The sequence below is a fragment of the Etheostoma spectabile genome, chromosome 12, assembly GCF_008692095.1.
Source record: "Etheostoma spectabile isolate EspeVRDwgs_2016 chromosome 12, UIUC_Espe_1.0, whole genome shotgun sequence".
Lineage (NCBI taxonomy): Eukaryota > Metazoa > Chordata > Actinopteri > Perciformes > Percidae > Etheostoma > Etheostoma spectabile.
Genome location: NC_045744.1, coordinates 27,451,536 through 27,463,593, shown reverse-complemented (window position 1 = coordinate 27,463,593; position 12,058 = coordinate 27,451,536). Strand labels below are relative to the sequence as shown.

Sequence of the window (12,058 nt, the reverse complement as noted above, 5' to 3'; positions counted from 1 at the left end):
GATAGAACACAAGATGAAAAAAGCAAAAACTGTTTCCCACTGATGCACCTGAACAGGCTGCCTATGGGCACATTTCCCATGAAGCTCCTGGTGCACAGCACTGATTCCGTGGTCTCCGTCTCCATTGGTCAGCTGAGCCGTGGACTGCAGTTCCAGGCTGTCTAAAGGGTTCTTCCCTGGAGCCGACATCACGTGTACTTTGGCTCGAAACCACTGCCTGAACTCATCCTGTTTAACAATATAAAGAATTGCATTTTTGTCCTTGGCTGTTGAGACAACACCGAATTCATCATTTGCAGTGTAAGACCAGTATGTGTGCCAAAGAATGTAAGGATGAAATGTGAGCAGCAGCAGCACAAGAGTGAACTCACAAGTCTGTGAAAGAAGAAATAGATTCACACACATACATAAAGTTACAGTAAGCCTAATTTTGTGTTTGCTTTCTTTGTGTTAGCTGGGCAACACAGCAATGGCCTCATTCACAAATGCTGAATTCACTTTATGCTAAACGTGTTTTCAAGCGATTGGCGCAGACAAACTGCCCATATCTGAATGAAATCACAAGAGTCTTGCAAGAATTGGGGCGCACTCCCGTTTTCTCAATGGTTTAGTGTAAGGTCATAAAACTCAGTTCGAGCTTTCTTTAGTCTTTTTCCCGTCCTGACGTTTCAAACAAATCAAACTTGTTTGATATTATCATATATCAGGTCAAAGTCTTGGTAGTAAAATTCTTTAGTCTGTGACTAAAAACTTAGTGACTTTATGACCGATTGTCTTTAAATGTGAAATGGTGAGACTTTAGGCTACTTTACATTACATTAAATTGCCACGTTTTGGTTTCAAAGCAAATATCTTTTTCAATGTTTACACTTTTTATTCCTCCCGCTCTGGTGTTTCAGAGCCCCTAAACCGCAGAAATTTGAAAACACTTTTGGTTTGGAATCTGCACTCTGCAGTTTGTGTTGCAGTCTTAAAACCGCAAACGGAGACCTTTGGCAACACCGACGCCAACATTTCACCGCCTGATCGGGTCCCATCGGTCTCTGAAACTAAGCTACTAATGTTACCTTGGCTACAACCAGCAACAGGCGGAGCATGCTGCCTCCTGTTTATGCCCAGTATACCAGAATGTTGATGAGATATGCGGTTGGGGGGTGTTCTACTGAAGCTAAAAACACACAGAGATTGCTTTTGGCTCAAAGCTCCGCTTGAAAACCAAAACATACCTGTGTTAATGTAGCCTTAGTCTTTATAAAGTCTTTTCAGAGGCTTCTAAATCAATCAATCAATCAAACTTATTTTCTAAAGCACATTTAAAACAAACAGGTTGACCAAAGTGGTGTACATTGACATGAAACAATAAATAGACAGAATACAACACCTTGACAAATACAACATACAATTCTCATGCCGGATTAAAAGCCAGGGAATAAAAATGTGTTTTAGGTCACGATTTAAAAAGAGGAAGGCCGGGGGCCAGTCTAACATGAAGAGGCAATTTCTTCCACAGTCTCGGGGCTGCTAGTGAGAAACTCGACCCCCTCTGCTCTTAAGCCGTGTTTTAGGTACAACAAGAAGAAACTGATTTGTAGACCTTAATGACCTTGTAGGAGCATGTGGCTTCAACAAATGAGTGATATAGACTGGAGCTGGTCCATAAAGGCCTTTAAAAACAAACAATAAAATCTTAAAATCAATCCTAAAATTAACTGGGGGCCAGTGAAGAGAGGTTGGACAGGGGTGATGGGATCTCGCTTACAAGTTCCAGTAAGGAGACGAGGGGAAGCATTTTGAACCAGTTGTAGCCGAGTAAGGGAGGCCTGGCTAACACCTACATACAGAGCATTACAATAGTCTAGGCGGGTTGTAATAAATGCCTTGCAAAGTCTGGGCGTTATAAAAAGGCGTTAAGCTTGGTAAGAAGCTTAAGTTGAAAGAAACTTGCTTTCACAACAGAATTGATCTGCTTCTCCATTTTAAAATCACAATCCATTTTTACTCCCAGGTTTGTTACAACAGACTTAACATAAGGTTGCAAAATGCCCAGGTCTATTTATGAGCCATCAGAGGGGCCACTTGGCTAAAAACCATGACCTCAGATTTACTCTCGTTGAAGTTTAAAAAATTTAAGGCCATCCAGGATTTAATATCATTAAAACAGTCAACTAATCTTGTTAAAGAACTATTATCATTTCTTGTGATGGGCAGGTAGATTTGCAGATCATCTGCGTAGAGAATAGAAGCTGACGTTATGTCTTTTTAAAATACATCCAAGGGGAAGCAGATAGAGTGAAAAAAGAATTGGCCCGAGAATCAAACCCTGCGGAACTCCACATGTGAGGGACACAGATGCTGAAATAGAGCCACTAAAACTGACAAGTATGACCTAAATCGGGGCGGCCTATAGCTCACTTAGTTAGCTGTGGTCTAAGCTAAGATCTAAAAGCATAAGAATTACATAATCTCCAGAGTCAGTGGAGATTAAAAGATCATTAAAAACTCTTCAAAGTGTGGATTCAGTGCTATGAAATGTCTTAAAACCAGATTGGAACACCTCAAGAACACCATGTGTATCTAAAAAGGACTACAACTGTAAAAGAACTGCCATCTCTAAAAAATTCGAGACAAAAGGGAGTTTAGAGATAGGGCTTTGAAAGTGCAGATGTGTTTAAATTTGTTTTTTTGATGAGTGGCTGCACCACTGGTTGTATAAAATAGTCAGGCAGCTATTTATAATGTCTTGGATGTTAGGTCCAACAGTGTCCCACACCTCTTCAAAAAGGCAAGGTAAGACAGTATCAATAGGAAAAACTGAAGGTGTCAAATGTGTAACAATATTTTTGAGAGTAGAGATGATACAGACTCAAATCGGTTGAAAACAGCGGCACTCTCTATGGAAATGGAGGGGTCAAAATCAGGAAGTGAGATGCTTGCTCTAATTTAGGCAATCTTATCCACAAAAAATTGAGATATTTTTTACAGGCCTTAGAGGATTCTACACGAGAGACGGATTGGGGAGTATTAAAAACAGAGTTAATTAAACAAGAACATGAGGTTTGTGAAAATTATTTGAAATAAAATCTGAGGGGTACTTGGTCTTCTCAGCTTTAACAGTTCTCTGATAATTGTGCAAACTTTCTCTAAGAATGTCATAAGACGCCTGCAGATCATCTTTTTTCCATTTGCGCTCATGAGCGCATTCTACACTGTTTTCCTACACTTCTAGTGTACGGTATTCATTGTTTTATTTGTACAGTATGAAAAAAAACCAAACATACAGAGAAAGATTTTTTATGAAATTGTGTGAAAGTGTTTTCCTACCGTGGTCTTGAGCAGCAGTGTGTGTGCATCCCTCAGCGAAGTGCATGTGCAGGTGACCTTAACGCCCCACTCAGGCAGCCAGTAGAGCAACAGCAGCAGGAGACCCCCGGAGCACACAGCACCCACACCCACCAGGATCATCTTCCACAGGCAGGGCTGGTAGCCCCACACCTCCTGCACGCGTGCACACCAACGTTAACACACCATCTTTTAAAGCGTAACTCTCGCCAAAATGCAACCTAGGGTATTTTTGTGAATGTACCCGAGTCAACTTTCATTCAAAAGCATAATTAGGACGCAAGCGTCACTTTTAAGATTAACCGTATTTTTGTTTTGGTTCAAATGGCCGTTTGAATGGGAGAGCTAGAGACGCTACTATGATAGCATCAAAATCACTATTTTTAAAAAATACAAACACTGAAAACCCTGAAACTTTGCTCCAAGTATCACCAGGTGCTCTACACATGAACTCCAGCAATGAGAACATTGTTTGTGTACACAAATTCTGTTTGACTGGCAAGATGGATTTTAAAAATAGTGATCTAGATCTCCCATTCAAAAGGCCATTTGACCCAAAACGAGAATACGGTAAATCTTAAAAGTGGCACTTCCGTCCTAATTATGCTTTTAAATGAAAGTTGACTTGGGTACATTCACAAAAATACCCTAGTAGGGAAAAAACAGGGGTTACTGAAAGGGTTTGACCAATTATTGGCTTGTCTAATTATCAGGGCCTACATTTGGCAGTTTGCAGATTATCTGTATCAGTGTTTTATTTAAATGATCAATAAAGTGGATTCATTAAAAAGTGTGCTACTCTGGCTCCGCTACAGTTCTATAAGCAGTCTGCAACACCTGCAAACAAACAAGCATGTTAAGACTTCAGGAAGCTATTTTTGTTTTTAGTCATTCCTTTTTTGACTTGTATTATGTTATAAGTTTCAGTTTTATTAAATAATTGCTTAAAGCATTTAAACAAACTTCTGTGTTGGAGTTTGTAAAATCCCAAAATGTTCATTTTGACTAAAATAATTTTAATTTTTATATATATATTTATTATTATTACTTATATATGTAAATGCATATCGTTATTGGTTTCATTAACATAATAAAAAGTATTGGTCAACTCCTGGTTACTAATCACAGTAAAGGTCCCATGGCATGAAAATTTACCTTTACGAGTTTTTTTTTTTTTAAATTAATATGCGTTCCCCCAGCCTGCCTGTGTTCCTACAGTGGCTAGAAATGGTGATAGGTGTAAACCGAGCCCTGGGTATCCTGCTCTGCCTTTGAGAAAATGAAAGCTCAGATGGGCCGATCTGGATCTTGCTCCTTATGAGGTTATAAGGGTAAAGGTTACCTCCCCCTTCACTGCTCAGAGAATTTGGCCCCCCCATGAGAGAGAGACATCATGGCTTTCAAACAAGAAAAGTGGCAGTTGGTCAAGGCCACACCCCAGCCTCCACCTTGCCCCCCCCTCCTCAAAAGCTAGAGACTCTGAAATCGCACATGCTAAGGTAAGCTCATTGTGGGACTAAGGTCTATACAGTGTAAATGAGCCTTCAGATACAGTAATAGGTGACCACTAAGGTCTATATAAAAGAGACTTCAGATACAGTATTAGGGGACCACTAAGGTCTATATAAAAGAGACTTTAGATACAGTATTAGGGGACCACTAAGGTCTATATAAAAGAGACTTCAGATACAGTATTAGGGGACCACTAAGGTCTATATAAAAGAGACTTCAGATACAGTATTAGGGGACCACTAAGGTCTATATAAAAGAGACTTCAGATACAGTATTAGGGGACCACTAAGGTCTATATAAAAGAGACTTCAGATACAGTATTAGGGGACCACTAAGGTCTAAATAAAAAAGACTTCAGATACAGTATTAGGGACCACTAAGGTCTATATAAAAGAGACTTCAAGTACAGTATTAGGGGACCACTAAGGTCTATATAAAAGCCTCCAAAGAGCACCATGTCATGGGACCTTTAAACATTCACAATCTGTTTCATTTCTGTTCCACATGTACTAGAAGGGTAAAGGTTGCTAAATAGGAATTCAGGTATCTTTCATTTTAATATTTATATATGTGATGTTCCTACTTTGACATGTCAAAATGTCTTCTGTGAAAACAGCCCTACACTCCAGATCACATGTATTTCTGTTTTGTTTTTTTACAATTTACACTTGATGATGAAGGCACTTGCAGATTACTTAGACTACATTACTTTGAATCAACACAGATACATGTGACGTATGTCCTTTTAAAGGCAAATTTTTATCATTTGTGATTGACTCTGTTTATTTCCCTCCAAACATTACGCTTGTGTCCAGTGAACCAACTGAAACTCACACACCAAACTGTTCTTTTACAAGATAAAAAGTTAGCACTCAATGATGCATTGTTCAATAAAAAATGTTATTCTATAAGCGGCATTAAAATGGGAAGTGATATTTACCATCTCATCCTCCAGACCCTGGTTGATAATCTTCACCTCTTTCGTCTTCATTCTGTCTGAAGTGCAACAACTGCAAAGTATGTGAAAGAAGAGAACAGTTTATTTACTAAGTTTCTAACAGCTGCTTTACTCGCTGGAGCCTTCCACTCTGTCTGGTCAGCAAAGATGTTACAACTCTAATCCCAGGAAAGGGCGTTCAAGGATTCAGTTTTATGACTTCTGAAGCAAATAAAAAAGACCAAACAAGGAAGGGAGCATGTTTTTCATTACAAGTCAGTATTCCTAACAGGAGACAAACACAAGTGGAATGTGTTTGCATAGCGTTAAACTTAGAAACAACAATTAAGGGGAAATCCTTATCTACTTGGTAAACAATGAGCTGTCTAAAGGAGAGAAAGCTCTCTGCAACACCTACCTGCCTGCCTGCCTCATAAAAGTCCCTAAAGCCTCTGGGGATAAGAAGAAAACAGCTACATTCATTGTGGTTTTCTGTTACCTTGATAATGTTAGCTCACATTTTCCTGGAAGATTAGCCAAGATGAAGTACTGCCTCATTTTGGCTTGATTGTATTAAAGGCATTCACATATATATATATATATATATATATATATATGTGAATGCCTTTAATGAGGAAAATAAGTATTTGAACACCCTGCTATTTTGCCAGTTTTCCCATTTAGAAATCATGGAGGGGTCTGAATTTGTCATCGTAGGTGCATGTCCACTGTGAGAGACAAAATCTAAATAGCAAAATCCAGAAATCACAATGTATGATTTTTTAAACTATTTATTTGTATGATACAGCTGCAAATAAGTATTTGAACACCTGTCTATCAGCTACAATTCTGACCCTCCAAGACCTGTTAGTCTGCCTTCAAAATGTCCACCTCCACTCCGTTTATTATCCTAAATTAGATGCACCTGTTTGAGGTCGTTAGCTTCATAAAGACACCTGCCCACCCCATACAATCAGTAAGAATCCAACTACTAACATGGCCAAGACCAAGGAGCTGTCCAAAGACACTAGAGACGAAATTGTACACCTCCACAAGGCTGGAAAGGGCTACAGGGAAATTTCCAACCAGCTTGGTGAAAAAAGCTCCACTGTTGGAGCAATCATTATTAAATGGAAGAAGCTAAACATGACTGTCAATCTCCCTCGGACTGGGGCTCCATGCAAGATCTCACCTCGTGGGGTCTCAATGATCCTAAGAAAGGGGAGAAATCATCCCGAACTACATGGGAGGAGCTGGTCAATGACCTGAAAAGAGCTGGGACCACCGTTTCCAAGGTTACTGTTGGTAATACACTAAGACGTCATGGTTTGAAATCACGCATGGCACGGAAGGTTCTCCTGCTTAAACCAGCACATGTCAAGGCCCGTCTTAAGTTTGCCAATGACCATTTGGATGATCCAGAGCAGTCATGTGGTCAGATGAGACCAAAATGGAACTTTTTGGTCATAATTCCACTAATCGTGTTTGGAGGAAGAAGAATGACGAGTACCATCCAAAGAACACCATCCCTACTGTGAAGCATGGGGGTGGTAGCATCATGCTTTGGGGGTGTTTTTCTGCACATGGGACAGGGCGACTGCACTGTATTAAGGAGAGGATGACCGGGGCCATGTATTGCAAGATTTTGGGGAACAACCTCCTTCCCTCTGTTAGAGCATTGAAGATGGGTCGAGGCTGGGTCTTCCAACATGACAATGACCCGAAGCACACAGCCAGGATAACCAAGGAGTGGCTCTGGAAGAAGCATATCAAGGTTCTGGCGTGGCCTGGCCAGTCTCCAGACCTAAACCCAAAAGAGAATCTTTGGAGGGAGCTCAAACTCCATGTTTCTCAGCGACAGCCCAGAAACCTGACTGCTCTAGAGATCAGTGAGTGCAAACCTGGTGAAAAACTACAGGAAACGTTTGACCTCTGTAATTGCAAACAAAGGCTACTGTACCAAATATTAACATTGATTTTCTCAGGTGTTCAAATACTTAATTGCAGCTGTATCATACAAATAAATAGTTAAAAAAATCATACATTGTGATTTCTGGATTTTGTTATTTAGATTTTGTCTCTCACAGTGGACATGCACCTACGATGACAAATTCAGACCCCTCCATGATTTCTAAGTGGGAGAATTTGCAAAATAGCAGGGTGTTCAAATACTTATTTTCCTCACTGTATATATATTTAGGTTTATACAGTGGTGTGAAAAAGTGTTTGCCCCCTTCCTCATTTCCTGTTCCTTTGCATGTTTGTCACACTTAAGTGTTTCGGAACATCAAACCAATTTAAACAATAGTCAAGGACAACACAAGTAAACACAAAATGCAATTTGTAAATGAAGGTGTTTATTATTAAAGGTGAAAAAAAATCCAAACCATCATGGCCCTGTGTGAAAAAGTGATTGCCCCCCTTGTTAAAACATACTATAACTGTGGTTGTCCACACCTGAGTTCAATTTCTCTAGCCACACCCAGGCCTGATTATTGCCACACCTGTTCCCAATCAAGGCATCACTTAAATAGGAGCTGCTTGACACAGTAAGGTCCACCAGAAGATCCTTAAAAGCTACACATCATGCCGAGACCCAAAGAAATTCAGGAACAATTGAGAAAGAAAGTAATTGAGATCTATCAGTCTGGAAAGGGTTATAAAGCCATTTCCAAAGCTTTGGGAATCCAGCGAACCACAGTGAGAGCCATTATCCACAAATGGCGAAGACATGGAACAGTGGTGAACCTTCCCAGGAGTGGCCGGCCGCCCAAAATTACCCCAAAAGCGCAGCGACAACTCATCCAAGAGGTCACAAAAGACCCCACAACAATGTCCAAAGAACTGCAGGCCTCACTTGCCTCAGTTAAGGTCAGCGTTCATGCTTCCACCATCAGGAAAAGACTGGGCAAAAATGGCCTGCATGGCAGAGTTCCAAGGAGAAAACCACTGCTGAGCAAAAAGAACATCAAAGCTCGTCTCAATTTCTCCACAACACATCTTGATGATCCCCAAGACTTTTGGGACAACATTCTGTGGACCGATGAGACAAAAGTGGAACTCTTTGGAAGGTGTGTGTCCAACTATATCTGGCGTAGAAGGAACACTGCATTTCACAAAAAGAACATTATACCAACAGTAAAATATGGTGGTGGTAGTGTGATGGTCTGAGGCTGTTTTGCTGCTTCAGGACCTGGAAGACTTGCCGTGATAAAAGGAACTATGAATTCTGCTGTCTACCAAGAGATCCTGAAGGAGACTGTCCGACCATCTGTTCGTGTACTCAAGCTGAAACGAACTTGGGTTCTGCAGCAGGACAATGATCCTAAACACACCAGCAAGTCCACCACCGAATGGCTGAAGAAAAACAAAATTAAGACTTTGGAGTGGCCTAGCCAAAGTCCTGACCTGAATCCTATTGAGATGTTGTGGTATGACCTTAAAAAGGCCGTTCATGCTCGAAAACCCTCTAATGTAACTGAATTAGGACAATTCTGCAAAGATGAGTGGGCCAAAATTCCTCCAGGACGCTGTAAAAGCCTCATTGCACGTTATCGCAAACGCTTGGTTGCAGTTGTTGCTGCTAAGGATGGCCCAACCAGTTATTAGGTTTAGGGGGTTATCACTTTTTCACACAGGGCCATGATGGTTTGGATTTTTTTTCACCTTTAATAATAAACACCTTCATTTACAAATTGCATTTTGTGTTTACTTGTGTTGTCCTTGACTATTGTTTAAATTGGTTTGATGTTCCGACACACTTAAGTGTGACAAACATGCAAAGGAACAGGAAATGAGGAAGGGGGCAAACACTTTTTCACACCATTGTATGGATGCAGTTGTGGCACAAATAGAATAGAAAGTTCTTACTTTCACTTTTAGTTTAGGTATATTACTTTAAAGCAGGGATCTTCAACAGGGGGTCCGGGATCCCTAGGAGGTCCTCAGAGTCAATGCAGAGGGGCCTCCAAAATATTGTTAGTTTTTTTCAAATTTTCAAGTCTTACCATACCACATATTATTAGCAAATATAAATCCCCACTGCTTACTGGCCTACAGTCTAGGTTGTCACTAAGGCCATCCACAGATGTGTGCCACTTGAATGTTTAACATTAAAACCTGATTTATTAAATCATGCCTAATACACTTATTAGGCTATTTTAATAGTTTAGTATTCCATGCAAAAAAGGTGTGTATAAAGGCTTTGGGCCGCCCTACAATTTATTGTAGGCCCAGTTTAATATGCAACTTTATTTTATAACCTATATGTAATAGGGGGTCCATTTTTTTGAACGTTTGTGTTCCCTTCCAAAGAGCACTTTGGAGCACTCCAGACTTTGTTTCTTTTATTGACAACTTTATTGACATGCAGTGAAAGATATTTGCTGACTCGTGTGATGTGGTGTGTTGTTAGGCAATAATCCAGTGCAGGATAGGCTCTAAATCAAGGAAATCCTTTACACCATGCACACACATATTTAATATGTTTACCATCAGTCACACCTACTACAATAATGTTAGATTCACAGTTTATAGGACCTCAACTCTCAATCAGCACCATCATGTAGGTCTGGTGATGGTAGACGTATTCAGCATTGAAAATGTTACTTAAGTAAAAGTATGTAAGTATCATCAGGAAGATGTACTTGAAGTATTACAGGTTTTTTTCAAAGTACTCAATGCAGAATAATCCCAACATTTTGGAAACTGGACATGACCCAAACAGTTGTGTGGTCTAACCATTTCAGCTGGACTCGTAGGCCGTTATACTGTTAAGTACTGTAAAGTAACTAGTAACTAAAGCTGTCAGATGAATGTACTGTAGTGGAGTAAAAAGTACAATATTTCTCTCTGAAATGTAGTGGAGTAGAAGTAGAAAGTGGCGTGAAAAGACTCAAGTAAGTACCTAACGTTTGTATTTAAGTACATTTGTACTGTACATGTACGTAGTTACATTCCACCACAGATGAGGTCATTTTGTAGAAAACAATTATATTTTACAATTTTACATCCATTATTAATATTAATAATATTGATACCTCATCAACCGAATATGTTACTTTAATATGCTTTAAAGGGAAAACTAAATAACTAAAGTAGTTTCTTATGTTTGTAGATTAGGAACATATGTAAGAAAACAACTTTTTATTGTCATCTAGTACTACGACAGTCGTAGAAATGTGGAGGAGCTTTTTTCTATTGCCTGATAGAGAACAGCTGGAGCCTGGCAGCATCATGCAGGGCTGGGGTTTCTCTGCAGCAGGTCCTGGAAGGCTCCACGAGGCAGCCTTACAAGACAAGTCAAATCCATGCAGCAACAATAAAGAGAAACCCTGCTTGAAACCCTGCTGCACTCTGCAAGCCAACCAGGACTTTGGATCAGATTTATTTTCAAGCTGGACAAAGACCCCAAACATAAAGCCAAAGGTACACGGAGCTGGCTTCAAAACAACTATGTTGCAGTCCTAGAGCAGCCAGAGTGGAGTCCTGATTTCTATTCAATCCAGAATTTGTGGCAGGGTCCCAGTTGCAACTTGACAGCACTTCATACCTACACTAACACAAGAACTTCCAGATGTGCAAACTAGTCTACAGAGACTCATGTCACGCCTTTACTGACTGAATCAATGGTTTCAGTTGGATTTGTGGAACTTTAAAGAGTCAAAAAATCCCACTCAAGCCGACATAATTCAACGTTGTGAAACAATAAAACATAAGGAGTGGTGGTCTTTATAGACACTGAACAATAACATCCTGTGCTACTGCTCTGGTCGGTAGCAACACGTTTTAAATGCGAACACGGTGAAGCCTAGAAGCTTCCTATCCGAGTAGAAAACACACATTTCGACACAGTTTCAACACTGGATCTAACCGCACCAAATAGTGAACGAGGAGCCATTTTCAGTCGCAGTTTGAATCATTTGTTACGAAGTCTTAGAACGGTTTAGCAAGTTCCTGTCGAGCTGTGGTGACGCGCCTTGCTTACGTTCACATTAGACAGCCATGGATAGAAACACCGTGGAAAATAAGCGCTAATTCATGCCCGTTAGCAACTTACCGATGCCTGTTCTCTTCTCTATCAACGCACGAGCCGTTGCATAGCCAGCGGACTAAAATGTTGCATCAAAGGGTTTGCTCGCGTGCCCTGTGCAGCCATGCACACCAACATGTGTGTGAAGACACAACACGGATCCACGCTGCGCCGCCGCACCGGACCGTCCCAAACCGGTCCATTCACAAGGAAGTGTGTGTGTGTGTGTGTGTGTGTGT

The 12,058-nt window shown here is 40.4% G+C and overlaps 1 protein-coding gene across 7 annotated transcripts in view; it reads right to left on the bottom strand.

Annotated features, from left to right (window-relative positions):
• Positions 1-12,036, bottom strand: part of LOC116699776 (probable cation-transporting ATPase 13A3) — a 52,926-nt gene extending 40,890 nt beyond the window's left edge. For 6 of the 7 annotated variants that reach the window (XR_004334499.1, XM_032532524.1, XM_032532520.1 and 3 more), the window contains exons 1-4: positions 11,847-12,036; positions 5,792-5,861; positions 3,322-3,495; positions 49-228 (exon numbers count right to left, since the gene is read on the bottom strand). Coding sequence is in view for 5 of the 7 variants with exons in the window: in XM_032532524.1 (XP_032388415.1) it covers positions 49-228; positions 3,322-3,495; positions 5,792-5,842 (405 nt within the window). In the remaining 2 variants the exon portion in view is untranslated. Of the gene's footprint in view, positions 1-48; positions 229-3,321; positions 3,496-5,791; positions 5,862-11,846 lie in introns of those variants that run through there. The other variant, XM_032532525.1, reaches the window with a different exon arrangement.
• Positions 12,037-12,058: the final 22 nt, after the last annotated feature.